General features: G+C 61.2%; 1 protein-coding gene across 2 annotated transcripts in view; it reads left to right on the forward strand.

Annotated features, from left to right (window-relative positions):
* Positions 1–5,912: 5,912 nt before the first annotated feature.
* Positions 5,913–22,809, forward strand: part of GRINA (glutamate ionotropic receptor NMDA type subunit associated protein 1) — a 99,551-nt gene continuing 82,654 nt past the window's right edge. For both annotated transcript variants that reach the window (XR_013217118.1, XM_077271605.1), the window contains exons 1-2: positions 5,913–6,040; positions 17,330–17,671. Coding sequence is in view for 1 of the 2 variants with exons in the window: in XM_077271605.1 (XP_077127720.1) it covers positions 17,338–17,671 (334 nt within the window). In the remaining variant the exon portion in view is untranslated. The remainder of the gene's footprint in view (positions 6,041–17,329; positions 17,672–22,809) is intronic.

The following is a 22,809-nucleotide window of genomic DNA, read 5'->3' on the forward strand; positions in this document are numbered from 1 at the left end:
ACGTGTGGTGTACGGTGTGGGGGTCACGTGTGGTGTAGGGGTCACGTGTGGTGTACGGGTCACGTGTGGTGTACGGTGTGGGGGTCACGTGTGGTGTACGGTGTGGGGGTCACGTGTGGTGTACGGTGTGGGGGTCACGTGTGGTGTAGGGGTCACGTGTGGTGTACAGTGTGGGGTCACGTGTGGTGTACGGTGTGGGGGTCACGTGTGGTGTAGGGGTCACGTGTGGTGTACGGTGTGGGGGTCACGTGTGGTGTACGGTGTGGGGGTCACGTGTGGTGTAGGGGTCACGTGTGGTGTACGGTGTGGGGTCACGGACGTGTGGTGTACGGTGTGGGGGTCACGTGTGGTGTAGGGGTCACGTGTGGTGTACGGTGTGGGGGTCACGTGTGGTGTACGGTGTGGGGGTCACGTGTGGTGTAGGGGTCACGTGTGGTGTACGGTGTGGGGGTCACGTGTGGTGTAGGGTGAGGGGGTCACGTGTGGTGTAGGGTGAGGGGGTCACGTGTGGTGTACGGTGTGGGGGTCACGTGTGGTGTACGGTGTGGGGGTCACGTGTGGTGTACGGTGTGGGGGTCACGTGTGGTGTAGGGGTCACGTGTGGTGTACGGTGTGGGGGTCACGTGTGGTGTACGGTGTGGGGGTCACGTGCGGTGTACGGTGTGGGGGTCACGTGTGGTGTACGGTGTGGGGGTCACGTGTGGTGTAGGGTGAGGGGGTCACGTGTGGTGTAGGGTGAGGGGGTCACGTGTGGTGTACGGTGTGGGGGTCACTTGTGGTGTACGGTGTGGGGGTCTCGTGTGGTGTACGATGTGGGGGTCACGTGTGGTGTACGGGTCACGTGTGGTGTACGGTGTGGGGTCACGTGTGGTGTATGGTGTGGGGGTCACGTGGTGTATGGTGTGTGGGTCACGTGTGGTGTAGGGTGTGGGGGTCATGTGTGGTGTACGGTGTGGGGGTCACGTGTGGTGTACGGTGTGGGGGTCACGTGTGGTGTACGGTGTGAGGGTCACGTGTGGTGTACGGTGTGGGGGCACGTGTGGTGTATGGTGTGGGGGTCACGTGTACGGTGTGGGGGTCACGTGTGGTGTAGGGGTCACGTGTGGTGTACGGTGTGGGGGTCACGTGTGGTGTACGGTGTGGGGGTCACGTGTGGTGTACGGTGTGGGGGTCACGTGTGGTGTAGGGTGAGGGGGTCACGTGTGGTGTAGGGTGAGGGGGTCACGTGTGGTGTACGGTGTGGGGGTCACGAGTGGTGTACGGTGTGGGGGTCACGTGTGGTGTACGGTGTGGGGGTCACGTGTGGTGTAGGGGTCACGTGTGGTGTACGGTGTGGGGGTCACGTGTGGTGTACGGTGTGGGGGTCACGTGTGGTGTACGGTGTGGGGGTCACGTGTGGTGTACGGTGTGGGGGTCACGTGTGGTGTAGGGTGAGGGGGTCACGTGTGGTGTACGGTGTGGGGGTCACGTGTGGTGTATGATGTGGGGGGTCACGTGTGGTGTACGGTGTGGGGGTCACGTGTGGTGTACAGGTCACGTGTGGTGTACGGTGTGGGGGTCACGTGTGGTGTACGGGTCACGTGTGGTGTACGGTGTGGGGGTCACGTGTGGTGTACGGGTCACGTGTGGTGTACGGTGTGGGGGTTACGTGTGGTGTAGGGTGTGGGGGTCACGTGTGGTGTACGGTGTGGGGTCACGTGTGGTGTACGGTGTAGGGGTCACGTGTGGTGTAGGGTGAGGGGGGTCACGTGTGGTGTACGATGTGGGGGTCACGTGTGGTGTACGGTGTGGGCGTCACGTGTGGTGTAGGGTGAGGGGGGTCACGTGTGGTGTAGGGTGTGGGGGTCACGTGTGGTGTAGGGTGAGGGGGTCACGTGTGGTGTACGATGTGGGGGTCACGTGTGGTGTACGGTGTGGGGGTCACGTGTGGTGTACGTGTGGGGTCACGTGTGGTGTATGGGTCACGTGGTGTACGGTGTGGGGGTCACATGTGGTGTACGGTGTGGGGGTCACGTGTGGTGTAGGGTGTGGGGGTCACGTGTGGTGTACGGGTCACGTGTGGTGTACGGTGTGGGGTCACGTGTGGTTTATGGTGTGGGGGTCACGTGGTGTACGGTGTGGGGGTCACGTGTGGTGTACGGTCACGTGTGGTGTACAGTGTATGGGTCACGTGTGGTGTACGGTGTGGGGGTCACGTGTGGTGTACGGGTCACGTGTGGTGTACGGGTCACGTGTGGTGTCCGGTGTGGGGGTCACGTGTGGTGTACGGTGTGGGGGTCACGTGTGGTGTACGGTGTGGGGGTCACGTGTGGTGTACGGTGTGGGGGTCACGTGTGGTGTACGGTGTGGGGGTCACGTGTGGTGTAGGGTGAGGGGGTCACGTGTGGTGTAGGGTGAGGGGGTCACATGTGGTGTACGGTGTGGGGGTCACGTGTGGTGTACGGTGTGGGGGTCACGTGTGGTGTACGGTGTGGGGGTCACGTGTGGTGTAGGGGTCACGTGTGGTGTACGGTGTGGGGGTCACGTGTGGTGTACGGTGTGGGGGTCACGTGTGGTGTACGGTGTGGGGGTCACGTGTGGTGTACGGTGTGGTGTAGGGTGAGGGGGTCACGTGTGGTGTACGGTGTGGGGGTCACGTGTGGTGTACGGTGTGGGGGTCTCGTGTGGTGTACGATGTGGGGGTCACGTGTGGTGTACGGGTCACGTGTGGTGTACGGTGTGGGGTCACGTGTGGTGTATGGTGTGGGGGTCACGTGGTGTATGGTGTGTGGGTCACGTGTGGTGTAGGGTGTGGGGGTCATGTGTGGTGTACGGTGTGAGGGTCACGTGTGGTGTACGGTGTGGGGGTCACGTGTGGTGTACGGTGTGAGTGTCACGTGTGGTGTACGGTGTGGGGGTCACGTGTGGTGTATGGTGTGGGGGTCACGTGTACGGTGTGGGGGTCACGTGTGGTGTAGGGGTCACGTGTAGTGTACGGTGTGGGAGTCACGTGTGGTGTACGGTGTGGGGGTCACGTGTGGTGTAGGGTGTGGGGGTCACATGTGGTGTACGGTGTGGGGGTCACGTGTGGTGTACGGGTCACGTGTGGTGTACGGTGTGGGGGTCACGTGTGGTGTACGGTGTGGGGGTCACGTGTGGTGTACGGTGTGGGGGTCACGTGTGGTGTACGGTGTGGGGGTCACGTGTGGTGTACGGGTCACGTGTGGTGTACGGTGTGGGGGTCACGTATGGTGTACGGGTCACGTGTGGTGTACGGTGTGGGAGTCACGTGTGGTGTACGGTGTGGGGGTCACGTGTGGTGTACAGTGTGGGGTCACGTGTGGTGTAGGGGTCACGTGTGGTGTACGGTGTGGGGGTCACGTGTGGTGTAGGGGTCACGTGTGGTGTACGGGTCACGTGTGGTGTACGGTGTGGGGGTCACGTGTGGTGTACGGTGTGGGGGTCACGTGTGGTGTACGGTGTGGGGGTCACGTGTGGTGTAGGGGTCACGTGTGGTGTACAGTGTGGGGTCACGTGTGGTGTACGGTGTGGGGGTCACGTGTGGTGTAGGGGTCACGTGTGGTGTACGGTGTGGGGGTCACGTGTGGTGTACGGTGTGGGGGTCACGTGTGGTGTAGGGGTCACGTGTGGTGTACGGTGTGGGGTCACGGACGTGTGGTGTACGGTGTGGGGGTCACGTGTGGTGTAGGGGTCACGTGTGGTGTACGGTGTGGGGGTCACGTGTGGTGTACGGTGTGGGGGTCACGTGTGGTGTAGGGGTCACGTGTGGTGTACGGTGTGGGGGTCACGTGTGGTGTACGGTGTGGGGGTCACGTGTGGTGTAGGGTGAGGGGGTCACGTGTGGTGTAGGGTGAGGGGGTCACGTGTGGTGTACGGTGTGGGGGTCACGTGTGGTGTACGGTGTGGGGGTCACGTGTGGTGTACGGTGTGGGGGTCACGTGTGGTGTAGGGGTCACGTGTGGTGTACGGTGTGGGGGTCACGTGTGGTGTACGGTGTGGGGGTCACGTGTGGTGTACGGTGTGGGGGTCACGTGTGGTGTAGGGTGAGGGGGTCACGTGTGGTGTACGGTGTGGGGGTCACGTGTGGTGTACGGTGTGGGGGTCTCGTGTGGTGTACGATGTGGGGGTCACGTGTGGTGTACGGGTCACGTGTGGTGTACGGTGTGGGGTCACGTGTGGTGTATGGTGTGGGGGTCACGTGGTGTATGGTGTGTGGGTCACGTGTGGTGTAGGGTGTGGGGGTCATGTGTGGTGTACGGTGTGGGGGTCACGTGTGGTGTACGGTGTGGGGGTCACGTGTGGTGTACGGTGTGAGGGTCACGTGTGGTGTACGGTGTGGGGGTCACGTGTGGTGTATGGTGTGGGGGTCACGTGTACGGTGTGGGGGTCACGTGTGGTGTAGGGGTCACGTGTAGTGTACGGTGTGGGAGTCACGTGTGGTGTACGGTGTGGGGGTCACGTGTGGTGTAGGGTGTGGGGGTCACGTGTGGTGTACGGTGTGGGGGTCACGTGTGGTGTACGGGTCACGTGTGGTGTACGGTGTGGGGGTCACGTGTGGTGTACGGTGTGGGGGTCACGTGTGGTGTACGGGTCACGTGTGGTGTACGGTGTGGGGGTCACGTGTGGTGTACGGGTCACGTGTGGTGTACGGTGTGGGGGTCACGTATGGTGTACGGGTCACGTGTGGTGTACGGTGTGGGAGTCACGTGTGGTGTACGGTGTGGGGGTCACGTGTGGTGTACAGTGTGGGGTCACGTGTGGTGTAGGGGTCACGTGTGGTGTACGGTGTGGGGGTCACGTGTGGTGTACGGTGTGGGGGTCACGTGTGGTGTAGGGGTCACGTGTGGTGTACGGTGTGGGGGTCACGTGTGGTGTACGGTGTGGGAGTCACGTGTGGTGTAGGGGTCACGTGTGGTGTACAGTGTGGGGTCACGTGTGGTGTACGGTGTGGGGGTCACGTGTGGTGTAGGGGTCACGTGTGGTGTACGGTGTGGGGGTCACGTGTGGTGTACGGTGTGGGGGTCACGTGTGGTGTAGGGGTCACGTGTGGTGTACGGTGTGGGGTCACGGACGTGTGGTGTACGGTGTGGGGGTCACGTGTGGTGTAGGGGTCACGTGTGGTGTACGGTGTGGGGGTCACGTGTGGTGTACGGTGTGGGGGTCACGTGTGGTGTAGGGGTCACGTGTGGTGTACGGTGTGGGGTCACGGACGTGTGGTGTACGGTGTGGGGGTCACGTGTGGTGTACGGTGTGGGGGTCACGTGTGGTGTACGGTGTGGGGGTCACGTGTGGTGTACGGTGTGGGGGTCACGTGTGGTGTACGGTGTAGGGGTCACGTGTGGTGTACAGTGTGGGGGTCACGTGTGGTGTACGGTGTGGGGGTCACGTGTGGTGTACGGTGTGGGGGTCACGTGTGGTGTACGGTGTGGGGGTCACGTGTGGTGTACGGTGTAGGGGTCACGTGTGGTGTACAGTGTGGGGGTCACGTGTGGTGTACGGTGTGGGGGTCACGTGTGGTGTAGGGGTCACGTGTGGTGTACGGTGTGGGGGTCACGTGTGGTGTACGGTGTGGGGGTCACGTGTGGTGTACGGTGTAGGGGGTCACGTGTGGTGTACAGTGTGGGGGTCACGTGTGGTGTACGGTGTGGGGGTCACGTGTGGTGCAGGGTGTGGGGGTCACGTGTGGTGTACGGTGTGGGGGTCACGTGTGGTGTACGGTGTGGGGGTCACGTGTGGTGTACGGTGTGGGGGTCACGTGTGGTGTACGGTGTAGGGGTCACGTGTGGTGTACAGTGTGGGGTCACGTGTGGTGTACGGTGTGGGGTCACGTGTGTACAGGAGTAGGATGTCGCGCACCACCTGGTGGTTATGGACAGCTTGTTGCCATGGTGCTTTCTCTTCAGCTTTGGTGTGGGCGGGGCTGGACGTCTGAAAATGAGGCAGGAGGCGGCGCCTGTGGATGACGCAGGGGGCGCGGCGTTGTGACGTCACTGATCCGGCTCTCAGCTGCGGCCTCGCTCCCGGTGTCTGCGCTGCTCCGGTGAGTACGGGATTGGGAAGACGCGGGTCACACAGCAGCGGTGCCGCGGGCAGAGCTCGGTGCATGGAGAGGGGCGGCAGCGGCCCCGTCACCTCAGTGTCCTGTGTGCGGCCCCGGGCTCCTGTGCAGTGTAACCGGGGAATATAACGGTCAGGGCGGAGGGAACCGGCGACGTCATAGGAGGAGGATGGGGAGGCCGGTCACTATGGAGGAGGAGGATGGGGAGGCCGGTCACTATGGAGGAGGAGGATGGGGAGGCCGGTCACTATGGAGGAGGAAGATGGGGAGAGCGGTCACTATGGAGGAGGAGGATGGGGAGGCCGGTCACTATGGAGGAGGAGGATGGGGAGAGCGGTCACTATGGAGGAGGAGGATGGGGAGAGCGGTCACTATGGAGGAGGAGGATGGGGAGGCCGGTCACTATGGAGGAGGAGGATGGGGAGAGCGGTCACTATGGAGGAGGAGGAGGATGGGGAGAGCGATCACTATGGAGGAGGAGGATGGGGAGAGCGGTCACTATAGAGGAGGAAGATGGGGAGAGCGGTCACTATGGAGGAGGAGGATGGGGAGAGCGGTCACTATGGAGGAGGAGGAGGATGGGGAGAGCGGTCACTATGGAGGAGGAGGATGGGGAGAGCGGTCACTATGGAGGAGGAGGATGGGGAGAGCGGTCACTATGGAGGAGGAGGATGGGGAGGCCGGTCACTATGGAGGAGGAGGAGGATGGGGAGAGCGGTCACTATGGAGGAGGAGGAGGATGGGGAGAGCGATCACTATGGAGGAGGAGGATGGGGAGAGCGGTCACTATAGAGGAGGAAGATGGGGAGAGCGGTTACTATGGAGGAGGAGGATGGGGAGAGCGGTCACTATGGAGGAGGAGGAGGATGGGGAGAGCGGTCACTATAGAGGAGGAAGATGGGGAGAGCGGTCACTATGGAGGAGGAGGATGGGGAGAGCGGTCACTATGGAGGAGGAGGAGGATGGGGAGAGCGGTCACTATGGAGGAGGAGGATGGGGAGAGCGGTCACTATGGAGGAGGATGGGGAGGCCGGTCACTATGGAGGAGGATGGGGAGGCCGGTCACTATGGAGGAGGAGGATGGGGAGGCCGGTCACTATGGAGGAGGAGGAGGATGGGGAGGCCGGTCACTATGGAGGAGGAGGAGGATGGGGAGAGCGGTCACTATGGAGGAGGAGGATGGGGAGAGCGGTCACTATGGAGGAGGAGGATGGGGAGAGCCGGTCACTATGGAGGAGGAGGATGGGGAGGCCGGTCACTATGGAGGAGGAGGATGGGGAGAGCGGTCACTATGGAGGAGGATGGGGAGGCCGGTCACTATGGAGATGGAGGAGGATGGGGAGGCCGGTCACTATGGAGGAGGAGGAGGATGGGGAGAGCGGTCACTATGGAGGAGGAGGATGGGGAGAGCGGTCACTATGGAGGAGGAGGATGGGGAGAGCGGTCACTATGGAGGAGGAGGATGGGGAGAGCGGTCACTATGGAGGAGGAGGATGGGGAGAGCGGTCACTATGTAGGAGGATGGGGAGGCCGGTCACTATGGAGGAGGAGGATGGGGAGGCCGGTCACTATGGAGGAGGATGAGGATGGGGAGGCCGGTCACTATGGAGGAGGAGGAGGATGGGGAGGCCGGTCACTATGGAGGAGGAGGAGGATGGGGAGGCCGGTCACTATGGAGGATGGGGAGGCCGGTCACTATGGAGGATGGGGAGAGCGGTCACTATGGAGGAGGAGGATGGGGAGAGCGGTCACTATGGAGGAGGAGGATGGGGAGGCCGGTCACTATGGAGGAGGAGGATGGGGAGGCCGGTCACTATGGAGGAGGATGAGGATGGGGAGGCCGGTCACAATGGAGGATGAGGATGGGGAGGCCGGTCACTATGGAGGAGGAGGATGGGGAGAGCCATCACTATGGAGGAGGAGGATGGGGAGAGCCGGTCACTATGGAGGAGGAGGATGGGGAGAGCGGTCACTATGGAGGAGGAGGATGGGGAGAGCGGTCACTATGGAGGAGGAGGAGGATGGGGAGGTCGGTCACTATGGAGGAGGATGAGGAGGCCAGTCACTATAGAGGAGGAGGATGGGGAGGCCGGTCACTATGGAGGAGGATGGGGAGGCCGGTCACTATGGAGGAGGAGGAGGATGGGGAGGCCGGTCACTATGGAGGAGGAGGAGGCCAGTCACTATAGAGGAGGAGGATGGGGAGGCCGGTCACTATGGAGGAGGAGGATGGGGAGGCCGGTCACTATGGAGGAGGAAGATGGGGAGAGCGGTCACTATGGAGGAGGAGGATGGGGAGAGCGGTCACTATGGAGGAGGAGGATGGGGAGAGCGGTCACTATGGAGGAGGATGGGGAGAGCGGTCACTATGGAGGAGGAGGATGGGGAGAGCAGTCACTATGGAGGAGGAGGATGGGGAGGCCGGTCACTATGGAGATGGAGGAGGATGGGGAGGCCGGTCACTATGGAGGAGGAGGAGGATGGGGAGAGCGGTCACTATGGAGGAGGAGGATGGGGAGAGCGGTCACTATGGAGGAGGAGGATGGGGAGAGCGGTCACTATGGAGGAGGAGGATGGGGAGAGCGGTCACTATGGAGGAGGAGGATGGGGAGAGCGGTCACTATGTAGGAGGATGGGGAGGCCGGTCACTATGGAGGAGGAGGATGGGGAGGCCGGTCACTATGGAGGAGGATGAGGATGGGGAGGCCGGTCACTATGGAGGAGGAGGAGGATGGGGAGGCCGGTCACTATGGAGGAGGAGGAGGATGGGGAGGCCGGTCACTATGGAGGATGGGGAGGCCGGTCACTATGGAGGATGGGGAGAGCGGTCACTATGGAGGAGGAGGATGGGGAGAGCGGTCACTATGGAGGAGGAGGATGGGGAGGCCGGTCACTATGGAGGAGGAGGATGGGGAGGCCGGTCACTATGGAGGAGGATGAGGATGGGGAGGCCGGTCACAATGGAGGATGAGGATGGGGAGGCCGGTCACTATGGAGGAGGAGGATGGGGAGAGCCATCACTATGGAGGAGGAGGATGGGGAGAGCCGGTCACTATGGAGGAGGAGGATGGGGAGAGCGGTCACTATGGAGGAGGAGGATGGGGAGAGCGGTCACTATGGAGGAGGAGGAGGATGGGGAGGCCGGTCACTATGGAGGAGGATGAGGAGGCCAGTCACTATAGAGGAGGAGGATGGGGAGGCCGGTCACTATGGAGGAGGATGGGGAGGCCGGTCACTATGGAGGAGGAGGAGGATGGGGAGGCCGGTCACTATGGAGGAGGAGGAGGCCAGTCACTATAGAGGAGGAGGATGGGGAGGCCGGTCACTATGGAGGAGGAGGATGGGGAGGCCGGTCACTATGGAGGAGGAAGATGGGGAGAGCGGTCACTATGGAGGAGGAGGATGGGGAGAGCGGTCACTATGGAGGAGGAGGATGGGGAGAGCGGTCACAATGGAGGATGAGGATGGGGAGGCCGGTCACTATGGAGGAGGAGGATGGGGAGAGCCATCACTATGGAGGAGGAGGATGGGGAGAGCCGGTCACTATGGAGGAGGAGGATGGGGAGAGCGGTCACTATGGAGGAGGAGGATGGGGAGAGCGGTCACTATGGAGGAGGAGGAGGATGGGGAGGCCGGTCACTATGGAGGAGGATGAGGAGGCCAGTCACTATAGAGGAGGAGGATGGGGAGGCCGGTCACTATGGAGGAGGATGGGGAGGCCGGTCACTATGGAGGAGGATGGGGAGGCCGGTCACTATGGAGGAGGAGGAGGCCAGTCACTATAGAGGAGGAGGATGGGGAGGCCGGTCACTATGGAGGAGGAGGATGGGGAGGCCGGTCACTATGGAGGAGGAAGATGGGGAGAGCGGTCACTATGGAGGAGGAGGATGGGGAGAGCGGTCACTATGGAGGAGGAGGATGGGGAGAGCGGTCACTATGGAGGAGGATGGGGAGAGCGGTCACTATGGAGGAGGAGGATGGGGAGAGCGGTCACTATGGAGGAGGAGGATGGGGAGAGCGGTCACTATGGAGGAGGAGGATGGGGAGGCCGGTCACTATGGAGATGGAGGAGGATGGGGAGGCCGGTCACTATGGAGGAGGAGGAGGATGGGGAGAGCGGTCACTATGGAGGAGGAGGATGGGGAGAGCGGTCACTATGGAGGAGGAGGATGGGGAGAGCGGTCACTATGGAGGAGGAGGATGGGGAGAGTGGTCACTATGTAGGAGGATGGGGAGGCCGGTCACTATGGAGGAGGAGGATGGGGAGGACGGTCACTATGGAGGAGGATGAGGATGGGGAGGCCGGTCACTATGGAGGAGGAGGAGGATGGGGAGGCCGGTCACTATGGAGGAGGAGGAGGATGGGGAGGCCGGTCACTATGGAGGATGGGGAGGCCGGTCACTATGGAGGATGGGGAGAGCGGTCACTATGGAGGAGGAGGATGGGGAGAGCGGTCACTATGGAGGAGGAGGATGGGGAGGCCGGTCACTATGGAGGAGGAGGATGGGGAGGCCGGTCACTATGGAGGAGGAGGATGGGGAGGCCGGTCACTATGGAGGAGGATGAGGATGGGGAGGCCGGTCACAATGGAGGATGAGGATGGGGAGGCCGGTCACTATGGAGGAGGAGGATGGGGAGAGCCATCACTATGGAGGAGGAGGATGGGGAGAGCCGGTCACTATGGAGGAGGAGGATGGGGAGAGCGGTCACTATGGAGGAGGAGGATGGGGAGAGCGGTCACTATGGAGGAGGAGGAGGATGGGGAGGCCGGTCACTATGGAGGAGGATGAGGAGGCCAGTCACTATAGAGGAGGAGGATGGGGAGGCCGGTCACTATGGAGGAGGATGGGGAGGCCGGTCACTATGGAGGAGGAGGATGGGGAGGCCGGTCACTATGGAGGAGGAGGATGGGGAGAGCGGTCACTATGGAGGAGGATGGGGAGGCCGGTCACTATGGAGGAGGAGGATGGGGAGGCCGGTCACTATGGAGGAGGAGGAGGATGGGGAGAGCGGTCACTATGGAGGAGGAGGATGGGGAGAGCGGTCACTATGGAGGAGGAGGATGGGGAGAGCCGGTCACTATGGAGGAGGAGGATGGGGAGGCCGGTCACTATGGAGGAGGAGGATGGGGAGAGCGGTCACTATGGAGGAGGAGGATGGGGAGAGCGGTCACTATGGAGGAGGAGGAGGATGGGGAGAGCGGTCACTATGGAGGAGGAGGATGGGGAGAGCGGTCACTATGGAGGAGGAGGATGGGGAGGCCGGTCACTATGGAGGAGGATGAGGATGGGGAGGCCGGTCACTATGGAGGAGGAGGAGGATGGGGAGGCCGGTCACTATGGAGGAGGAGGAGGATGGGGAGGCCGGTCACTATGGAGGATGGGGAGGCCGGTCACTATGGAGGATGGGGAGAGCGGTCACTATGGAGGAGGAGGATGGGGAGAGGGGTCACTATGGAGGAGGAGGAGGAGGCCAGTCACTATAGAGGAGGAGGATGGGGAGGCCGGTCACTATGGAGGAGGATGGGGAGGCCGGTCACTATGGAGGAGGAGGAGGATGTGGAGGCCGGTCACTATGGAGGAGGAGGAGGCCAGTCACTATAGAGGAGGAGGATGGGGAGGCCGGTCACTATGGAGGAGGAGGATGGGGAGGCCGGTCACTATGGAGGAGGAAGATGGGGAGAGCGGTCACTATGGAGGAGGAGGATGGGGAGAGCGGTCACTATGGAGGAGGAGGATGGGGAGAGCGGTCACTATGGAGGAGGAGGATGGGGAGAGAGGTCACTATGGAGGAGGAGGATGGGGAGAGCGGTCACTATGGAGGAGGAGGATGGGGAGAGCGGTCACTATGGAGGAGGATGAGGATGGGGAGGCCGGTCACTATGGAGGAGGAGGATGGGGAGGCCGGTCACTATGGAGGAGGATGGGGAGGCCGGTCACTATGGAGGAGGAGGATGGGGAGAGCGGTCACTATGGAGGAGGATGGGGAGGCCGGTCACTATGGAGGAGGAGGAGGATGGGGAGAGCGGTCACTATGGAGGAGGAGGATGGGGAGAGCGGTCACTATGGAGGAGGATGGGGAGGCCGGTCACTATGGAGGAGGAGGATGGGGAGGCCGGTCACTATGGAGGAGGAGGATGGGGAGGCCGGTCACTATGGAGGAGGAGGAGGATGGGGAGAGCGGTCACTATGGAGGAGGAGGATGGGGAGAGCGGTCACTATGGAGGAGGAGGATGGGGAGAGCCGGTCACTATGGAGGAGGAGGATGGGGAGGCCGGTCACTATGGAGGAGGAGGATGGGGAGAGCGGTCACTATGGAGGAGGATGGGGAGGTCGGTCACTATGGAGGAGGAGGAGGATGGGGAGAGCGGTCACTATGGAGGAGGAGGATGGGGAGAGCGGTCACTATGGAGGAGGAGGATGGGGAGAGCGGTCACTATGGAGGAGGATGGGGAGGCCGGTCACTATGGAGAAGGAGGATGGGGAGGCCGGTCACTATGGAGGAGGATGAGGATGAGGATGGGGAGGCCGGTCACTATGGAGGAGGAGGAGGATGGGGAGGCCGGTCACTATGGAGGAGGAGGAGGATGGGGAGGCCGGTCACTATGGAGGATGGGGAGGCCGGTCACTATGGAGGATGGGGAGAGCGGTCACTATGGAGGAGGAGGATGGGGAGAGCGGTCACTATGGAGGAGGAGGAGGAGGATGGGGAGGCCGGTCACTATGGAGGAGGAGGATGGGGAGGCCGGTCACTATGGAGGAGGAGGATGGGGAGGCCGGTCACTATGGAGGAGGATGAGGATGGGGAGGCCGGTCACAATGGAGGAGGAGGATGGGGAGGCCGGTCACTATGGAGGAGGAGGATGGGGAGAGCCATCACTATGGAGGAGGAGGATGGGGAGAGCGGTCACTATGGAGGAGGAGGATGGGGAGAGCGGTCACTATGGAGGAGGAGGATGGGGAGAGCGGTCACTATGGAGGAGGAGGAGGATGGGGAGGCCGGTCACTATGGAGGAGGATGGGTAGGCCGGTCACTATGGAGGAGGAGGAGGATGGGGAGGCCGGTCACTATGGAGGAGGAGGAGGCCAGTCACTATAGAGGAGGAGGATGGGGAGGCCGGTCACTATGGAGGAGGAGGATGGGGAGGCCGGTCACTATGGAGGAGGAAGATGGGGAGAGCGGTCACTATGGAGGAAGAGGATGGGGAGAGCGGTCACTATGGAGGAGGAGGATGGGGAGAGCGGTCACTATGGAGGAGGATGGGGAGAGCGGTCACTATGGAGGAGGAGGATGGGGAGAGCGGTCACTATGGAGGAGGAGGATGGGGAGAGCGGTCACTATGGAGGAGGATGAGGATGGGGAGGCCGGTCACTATGGAGGAGGAGGATGGGGAGGCCGGTCACTATGGAGGAGGAGGATGGGGAGGCCGGTCACTATGGAGGAGGAGGAGGATGGGGAGAGCGGTCACTATGGAGGAGGAGGATGGGGAGAGCGGTCACTATGGAGGAGGAGGATGGGGAGAGCCGGTCACTATGGAGGAGGAGGATGGGGAGGCCGGTCACTATGGAGGAGGAGGATGGGGAGAGCGGTCACTATGGAGGAGGATGGGGAGGTCGGTCACTATGGAGGAGGAGGAGGATGGGGAGAGCGGTCACTATGGAGGAGGATGGGGAGGCCGGTCACTATGGAGGAGGAGGATGGGGAGAGCGGTCACTATGGAGGAGGATGGGGAGGCCGGTCACTATGGAGGAGGAGGAGGATGGGGAGAGCGGTCACTATGGAGGAGGAGGATGGGGAGAGCGGTCACTATGGAGGAGGATGGGGAGGCCGGTCACTATGGAGGAGGAGGATGGGGAGGCCGGTCACTATGGAGGAGGAGGAGGATGGGGAGAGCGGTCACTATGGAGGAGGAGGATGGGGAGAGCGGTCACTATGGAGGAGGAGGATGGGGAGAGCCGGTCACTATGGAGGAGGAGGATGGGGAGGCCGGTCACTATGGAGGAGGAGGATGGGGAGAGCGGTCACTATGGAGGAGGATGGGGAGGCCGGTCACTATTGAGGAGGAGGAGGATGGGGAGAGCGGTCACTATGGAGGAGGATGGGGAGGCCGGTCACTATGGAGGAGGAGGAGGATGGGGAGAGCGGTCACTATGGAGGAGGAGGATGGGGAGAGCGGTCACTATGGAGGAGGAGGATGGGGAGAGCGGTCACTATGGAGGAGGATGGGGAGGCCGGTCACTATGGAGGAGGAGGATGGGGAGGCCGGTCACTATGGAGGAGGATGAGGATGGGGAGGCCGGTCACTATGGAGGAGGAGGAGGATGGGGAGGCCGGTCACTATGGAGGATGGGGAGGCCGGTCACTATGGAGGATGGGGAGAGCGGTCACTATGGAGGAGGAGGATGGGGAGAGCGGTCACTATGGAGGAGGAGGAGGAGGATGGGGAGGCCGGTCACTATGGAGGAGGAGGATGGGGAGGCCGGTCACTATGGAGGAGGATGAGGATGGGGAGGCCGGTCACAATGGAGGAGGAGGATGGGGAGAGCCATCACTATGGAGGAGGAGGATGGGGAGAGCCGGTCACTATGGAGGAGGAGGATGGGGAGAGCGGTCACTATGGAGGAGGAGGATGGGGAGAGCGGTCACTATGGAGGAGGAGGAGGATGGGGAGGCCGGTCACTATGGAGGAGGATGAGGAGGCCAGTCACTATAGAGAAGGAGGATGGGGAGGCCGGTCACTATGGAGGAGGATGGGGAGGCCGGTCACTATGGAGGAGGAGGAGGATGGGGAGGCCGGTCACTATGGAGGAGGAGGAGGCCAGTCACTATAGAGGAGGAGGATGGGGAGACCGGTCACTATAGAGGAGGAGGATGGGGAGGCCGGTCACTATAGAGGAGGAGGATGGGGAGGCCGGTCACTATAGAGGAGGAGGATGGGGAGGCCGGTCACTATAGAGGAGGAGGATGGGGAGACCGGTCACTATAGAGGAGGAAGATGGGGAGGCCGGTCACTATAGAGGAGAAGGATGGGGAGGCCGGTCACTATGGAGGAGGATGAGGAGGCCAGTCACTATAGAGAAGGAGGATGGGGAGGCCGGTCACTATGGAGGAGGATGGGGAGGCCGGTCACTATGGAGGAGGAGGAGGATGGGGAGGCCGGTCACTATGGAGGAGGAGGAGGCCAGTCACTATAGAGGAGGAGGATGGGGAGACCGGTCACTATAGAGGAGGAGGATGGGGAGGCCGGTCACTATAGAGGAGGAGGATGGGGAGGCCGGTCACTATAGAGGAGGAGGATGGGGAGACCGGTCACTATAGAGGAGGAAGATGGGGAGGCCGGTCACTATGGAGGAGGAGGATGGGGAGGCCGGTCACTATGGAGGAGGAGGATGGGGAGGCCGGTCACTATGGAGGAGGAGGAGGATGGGGAGAGCGGTCACTATGGAGGAGGAGGATGGGGAGAGCGGTCACTATGGAGGAGGAGGATGGGGAGGCCGGTCACTATGGAGGAGGAGGATGGGGAGGCCGGTCACTATGGAGGAGGAGGATGGGGAGGCCGGTCACTATGGAGGAGGAGGAGGATGGGGAGAGCGGTCACTATGGAGGAGGAGGATGGGGAGAGCCGTCACTATGGAGGAGGATGGGGAGAGCCGTCACTATGGAGGAGGAGGAGGATGGGGAGGCCGGTCACTATGGAGGAGGAGGAGGATGGGGAGAGCGGTCACTATGGAGGAGGAGGATGGGGAGAGCGGTCACTATGGAGGAGGAGGATGGGGAGAGCGGTCACTATGGAGGAGGAGGAGGATGGGGAGGCCGGTCACTATGGAGGAGGAGGAGGATGGGGAGAGCGGTCACTATGGAGGAGGAGGATGGGGAGAGCGGTCACTATGGAGGAGGAGGAGGATGGGGAGGCCGGTCACTATAGAGGAGGAGGATGGGGAGACCGGTCACTATAGAGGAGGAGGATGGGGAGAGCCGGTCACTATGGAGGAGGAGGATGGGGAGAGCGGTCACTATGGAGGAGGAGGATGGGGAGAGCGGTCACTATGGAGGAGGAGGAGGATGGGGAGGCCGGTCACTATGGAGGAGGAGGAGGATGGGGAGAGCGGTCACTATGGAGGAGGAGGATGGGGAGAGCGGTCACTATGGAGGAGGAGGAGGATGGGGAGGCCGGTCACTATAGAGGAGGAGGATGGGGAGACCGGTCACTATAGAGGAGGAGGATGGGGAGGCCGGTCACTATGGAGGAGGAGGATGATGGGGAGAGCGGTCACTATGGAGGAGGATGGGGAGAGCGGTCACTATGGAGGAGGATGGGGAGAGCGGTCACTATGGAGGAGGATGGGGAGAGCGGTCACTATGGAGGAGGAGGAGGATGGGGAGGCCGGTCACTATGGAGGAGGAGGAGGATGGGGAGAGCGGTCACTATGGAGGATGGGGAGAGCCGTCACTATGGAGGAGGAGGAGGATGGGGAGGCCGGTCACTATGGAGGAGGAGGAGGATGGGGAGAGCGGTCACTATGGAGGAGGAGGATGGGGAGAGCGGTCACTATGGAGGAGGAGGAGGATGGGGAGGCCGGTCACTATAGAGGAGGAGGATGGGGAGACCGGTCACTATAGAGGAGGAGGATGGGGAGGCCGGTCACTATAGAGGAGAAGGATGGGGAGGCCGGTCACTATGGAGGAGGAGGAGGATGGGGAGAGCGGTCACTATGGAGGAGGAGGATGGGGAGAGCGGTTACTATGGAGGAGGAGGATGAGGAGGCCGGTCACTATGGAGGAGGAGGATGAGGAGGCCAGTCACTATAGAGGAGGAGGATGGGGAGGCCGGTCACTATAGAGGAGGAGGATGGGGAGGCCGGTCACTATAGAGGAGGAGGATGGGGAGGCCGGTCACTATAGAGGTGGAGGATGGGGAGGCCGGTCACTATAGAGGAGGAGAATGGGGAGGCCGGTCACTATGGAGGAGGAGGATGGGGAGGCCGGTCACTATGGAGGAGGAGGATGGGGAGGCCGGTCACTATGGAGGATGGGGAGGCCGGTCACTATGGAGGAGTGGTCTTATGAGGTGTGGGGGGATGTTACTGGTATATAGCGGGGTCTTATGAAGGGTGGGAGTTCCACACAAGACACCACCGTATTATGGGGTGGTTGTGGTATAGTTATGGGGGATGGGCAGTGATGCTGATGTGTGGGGGGCAGTGATGTATGGGCATCACTTTTTACGGGAAGCCATGACGGGGCAGTAAAGTTCTTTTTCTTTTTTTCAGGTGCTGATATGTCGCATGAGAAGAGTTTTCTGGTGACGGGGGACCCCTACTCTAATCCCCCTTATCCAGTTGGACAAAATACTGTTCCAGCGCCAGGATACGGACAACCACCGTACCCCAATACTGCCCCCTATCCTACTACTGCCCCCTATCCCACTACTGCCCCCTATCCTACAGAGGTCCCGTACCCTAATGCTGTTCCATACCCCAATCACCCACCTATGGGGCAGCCCCCCTACCCACCGGCTTACAACCAGGGGCCCTATCCAGGAGCCCCATATCCAGGGCAGCCGTATCAGCACCCTCCATACGGACAGGGCGGTTACCCCCCAGAGCAGGGCGGTGAGTGATTGGTGTGGGGGTCGTGCAGATCTGGTTTTCAGCTGATTACATGAGGTCACAGAGTTAATTGTGTTGAATTAATAAAAATACATGTTCAGCCGAGTGCAGGGACGAGACGAAGGGAAGGGGCCAAGGGATGAGACGAAGGGAAAGGGGCCAATGGACGAGACGAAGGGAAAGGGGCCAAGGGACGAGACGAAGGGAAGGGGCCAAGGGACGAGACCAAGGGAAAGGGCCAAGGGACGAGACCAAGGGAAGGGGCCCATGTCAGCCCACAAAGCATCATCCGGCCACAGAACACAACGTTAACTGTTACGACTGGTGGATCCACTGGACCAAATAATCAGAAAAGAACATTTCACATTTACATCATTATATTCTTCTAAAAAAGCATCTCAGCCTTTATGAAACCATCAATGGTTCCTGCTGTGACTTCTTCTGAGATCATCTGTTCCACAGGTTGATGTTTCTCATGGTAGAGAACCCTTGTCTCCTGTAGAGATGGCCCCTGTCTTTCTCCAGGTGGAGGGAGCGCCCCCTTGTCTCCTGTAGAGATGGCCCCTGTCTTTCTCCAGGTGGAGGGAGCGCCCCCTTGTATCCTCTGGAGATGGCCCCTGTGTTTCTCCAGGTGGAGGGAGCGCCCCCTTGTATCCTCTGGAGATGGCACCTGTCTTTCTCCAGGTGGAGGGATCGCCCCCTTGTATCCTCTGGAGATGGCACCTGTCTTTCTCCAGGTGGAGGGAGCGCCCCCTTGTATCCTCTGGAGATGGCCCCTGACTTTCTCCAGGTGGAGGGATCGCACCCTTGTATCCTCTGGAGATGGCCCCTGTCTTTCTCCAGGTGGAGGGAGCGCCCCCTTGTATCCTCTGGAGATTGCCCCTGACTTTCTCCAGGTGGAGGGAGCGCCCCCTTGTATCCTCTGGAGATGGCACCGGTCTTTCTCCAGGTGGAGGGAGCGCCCCCTTGTATCCTCTGGAGATGGCACCTGTCTTTCTCCAGGTGGAGGGAGCGCCCCCTTGTATCCTCTGGAGATGGCCCCTGTCTTTCTCCAGGTGGAGGGAGCGCCCCCTTGTATCCTCTGAAGATGGCACCGGTCTTTCTCCAGGTGGAGGGAGCGCCCCCTTGTATCCTCTGGAGATGGCACCGGTCTTTCTCCAGGTGGAGGGAGCGCCCCCTTGTATCCTCTGAAGATGGCACCGGTCTTTCTCCAGGTGGAGGGAGCGCCCCCTTGTATCCTCTGGAGATGGCCCCTGTCTTTCTCCAGGTGGAGGGATCCCCCCTTGTATCCTCTGGAGATGGCCCTTGTCTTTCTCCAGGTGGAGGGAGTGCCCCCTTGTATCCTCTGGAGATGGCACCTGTCTTTCTCCAGGTGGAGGGAGCGCCCCCTTGTATCCTCTGGAGATGGCCCCTGTCTTTCTCCAGGTGGAGGGAGCGCCCCCTTGTATCCTCTGGATATGGCCCCTGTCTTTCTCCAGGTGGAGGGAGCGCCCCCTTGTATCCTCTGGAGATGGCACCTGTCTTTCTCCAGGTGGAGGGAGCGCCCCCTTGTATACTCTGGAGATGGCACCTGTCTTTCTCCAGGTGGAGGGAGCGCCCCCTTGTATCCTCTGGATATGGCCCCTGTCTTTCTCCAGGTGGAGGGATTCCCCCTTGTATCCTCTGGAGATGGCCCTTGTCTTTCTCCAGGTGGAGGGATCGCCCCCTTGTATCCTCTGGAGATGGCACCTGTCTTTCTCCAGGTGGAGGGATCCCCCCTTGTATCCTCTGGAGATGGCCCCTGTCTTTCTCCAGGTGGAGGGAGCGCCCCCTTGTATCCTCTGGAGATGGCACCTGTCTTTCTCCAGGTGGAGGGAGCGCCCCCTTGTATCCTCTGGATATGGCCCCTGTCTTTCTCCAGGTGGAGGGATTCCCCCTTGTATCCTCTGGAGATGGCCCTTGTCTTTCTCCAGGTGGAGGGATCGCCCCCTTGTATCCTCTGGAGATGGCACCTGTCTTTCTCCAGGTGGAGGGATCCCCCCTTGTATCCTCTGGAGATGGCCCCTGTCTTTCTCCAGGTGGAGGGAGCGCCCCCTTGTATCCTCTGGAGATGGCACCTGTCTTTCTCCAGGTGGAGGGAGCGCCCCCTTGTATCCTCTGGAGATGGCCCCTGTCTTTCTCCAGGTGGAGGGAGCGCCCCCTTGTATCCTCTGGAGATGGCACCTGTCTTTCTCCAGGTGGAGGGAGCGCCCCCTTGTATCCTCTGGATATGGCCCCTGTCTTTCTCCAGGTGGAGGGATTCCCCCTTGTATCCTCTGGAGATGGCCCTTGTCTTTCTCCAGGTGGAGGGATCGCCCCCTTGTATCCTCTGGAGATGGCACCTGTCTTTCTCCAGGTGGAGGGATCCCCCCTTGTATCCTCTGGAGATGGCCCCTGTCTTTCTCCAGGTGGAGGGAGCGCCCCCTTGTATCCTCTGGAGATGGCACCTGTCTTTCTCCAGGTGGAGGGAGCGCCCCCTTGTATCCTCTGGAGATGGCACCTGTCTTTCTCCAGGTGGAGGGAGCGCCCCCTTGTATCCTCTGGAGATGGCACCTGTCTTTCTCCAGGTGGAGGGATCGCCCCCTTGTATCCTCTGGAGATGGCCCCTGTCTTTCTCCAGGTGGAGGGAGCGCACCCTTGTATCCTCTGGAGATGGCCCCTGTCTTTCTCCAGGTGGAGGGATCGCCCCCTTGTATCCTCTGGATATGGCCCCTGTCTTTCTCCAGGTGGAGGGATTCCCCCTTGTATCCTCTGGAGATGGCCCTTGTCTTTCTCCAGGTGGAGGGAGCGCCCCCTTGTATCCTCTGGAGATGGCACCTGTCTTTCTCCAGGTGGAGGGAGCGCCCCCTTGTATCCTCTGGATATGGCCCCTGTCTTTCTCCAGGTGGAGGGATTCCCCCTTGTATCCTCTGGAGATGGCCCTTGTCTTTCTCCAGGTGGAGGGATCGCCCCCTTGTATCCTCTGGAGATGGCACCTGTCTTTCTCCAGGTGGAGGGATCCCCCCTTGTATCCTCTGGAGATGGCCCCTGTCTTTCTCCAGGTGGAGGGAGCGCCCCCTTGTATCCTCTGGAGATGGCACCTGTCTTTCTCCAGGTGGAGGGAGCGCCCCCTTGTATCCTCTGGAGATGGCCCCTGTCTTTCTCCAGGTGGAGGGAGCGCCCCCTTGTATCCTCTGAAGATGGCACCGGTCTTTCTCCAGGTGGAGGGAGCGCCCCCTTGTATCCTCTGGAGATGGCACCGGTCTTTCTCCAGGTGGAGGGAGCGCCCCCTTGTATCCTCTGAAGATGGCACCGGTCTTTCTCCAGGTGGAGGGAGCGCCCCCTTGTATCCTCTGGAGATGGCCCCTGTCTTTCTCCAGGTGGAGGGAGCGCCCCCTTGTATCCTCTGGAGATGGCACCTGTCTTTCTCCAGGTGGAGGGAGCGCCCCCTTGTATCCTCTGGAGATGGCACCTGTCTTTCTCCAGGTGGAGGGAGCGCCCCCTTGTATCCTCTGGAGATGGCCCCTGTCTTTCTCCAGGTGGAGGGAGCGCCCCCTTGTATCCTCTGGAGATGGCACCTGTCTTTCTCCAGGTGGAGGGATCCCCCCTTGTATCCTCTGGAGATGGCACCTGTCTTTCTCCAGGTGGAGGGAGCGCCCCCTTGTATCCTCTGGAGATGGCCCCTGTCTTTCTCCAGGTGGAGGGATCCCCCCTTGTATCCTCTTTAGATGGCCCCTGTCTTTCTCCAGGTGGAGGGATCCCCCCTTGTATCCTCTGGAGATGGCCCCTGACTTTCTCCTGGTGGAGGGATCCCCCCTTGTATCCTCTGGAGATGGCCCCTGTCTTTCTCCAGGTGGAGGGATCCCCCCTTGTATCCTCTGGAGATGGCACCTGTCTTTCTCCAGGTGGAGGGATCCCCCCTTGTATCCTCTGGAGATGGCACCTGTCTTTCTCCAGGTGGAGGGAGCGCACCCTTGTATCCTCTGGAGATGGCCCTTGTCTTTCTCCAGGTGGAGGGATCGCCCCCTTGTATCCTCTGGAGATGGCACCGGTCTTTCTCCAGGTGGAGGGAGCGCCCCCTTGTATCCTCTGGAGATGGCCCCTGTCTTTCTCCAGGTGGAGGGATCGCCCCCTTGTATCCTCTGGAGATGGCACCTGTCTTTCTCCAGGTGGAGGGAGCGCCCCCTTGTATCCTCTGGAGATGGCCCCTGTCTTTCTCCAGGTGGAGGGAGCGCCCCCTTGTATCCTCTGGAGATGGCCCTTGTCTTTCTCCAGGTGGAGGGAGCGCACCCTTGTATCCTCTGGAGATGGCACCTGTCTTTCTCCAGGTGGAGGGATCCACCCTTGTATCCTCTGGAGATGGCCCTTGTCTTTCTCCAGGTGGAGGGAGCGCACCCTTGTATCCTCTGGAGATGGCACCTGTCTTTCTCCAGGTGGAGGGATCCCCCCTTGTATCCTCTGGAGATGGCACCTGTCTTTCTCCAGGTGGAGGGATCCCCCCTTGTATCCTCTGGAGATGGCCCCTGACTTTCTCCAGGTGGAGGGAGCGCCCCATTGTATCCTCTGGAGATGGCCGTTGTCTTTCTCCAGGTGGAGGGAGCGCCCCCTTGTATCCTCTGGAGATGGCCCCTGACTTTCTCCAGGTGGAGGGAGCGCACCCTTGTATCCTCTGGAGATGGCACCTGTCTTTCTCCAGGTGGAGGGATCGCCCCCTTGTATCCTCTGGAGATGGCACCTGTCTTTCTCCTGGTGGAGGGAGCGCCCCCTTGTATCCTCTGGAGATGGCACCTGTCTTTCTCCAGGTGGAGGGAGCGCCCCCTTGTATCCTCTGGAGATGGCCCCTGTCTTTCTCCAGGTGGAGGGAGCGCCCCCTTGTATCCTCTGGAGATGGCCCTTGTCTTTCTCCAGGTGGAGGGAGCGCACCCTTGTATCCTCTGGAGATAGCACCTGTCTTTCTCCAGGTGGAGGGATCCCCCCTTGTATCCTCTGGAGATTGCCCTTGTCTTTCTCCAGGTGGAGGGAGCGCCCCCTTGTATCCTCTGGAGATGGCCCCTGACTTTCTCCAGGTGGAGGGAGCGCACCCTTGTATCCTCTGGAGATAGCACCTGTCTTTCTCCAGGTGGAGGGATCGCCCCCTTGTATCC

Source organism: Ranitomeya variabilis, chromosome 6, assembly GCF_051348905.1.
Source record: "Ranitomeya variabilis isolate aRanVar5 chromosome 6, aRanVar5.hap1, whole genome shotgun sequence".
NCBI classification, from domain to species: domain Eukaryota; kingdom Metazoa; phylum Chordata; class Amphibia; order Anura; family Dendrobatidae; genus Ranitomeya; species Ranitomeya variabilis.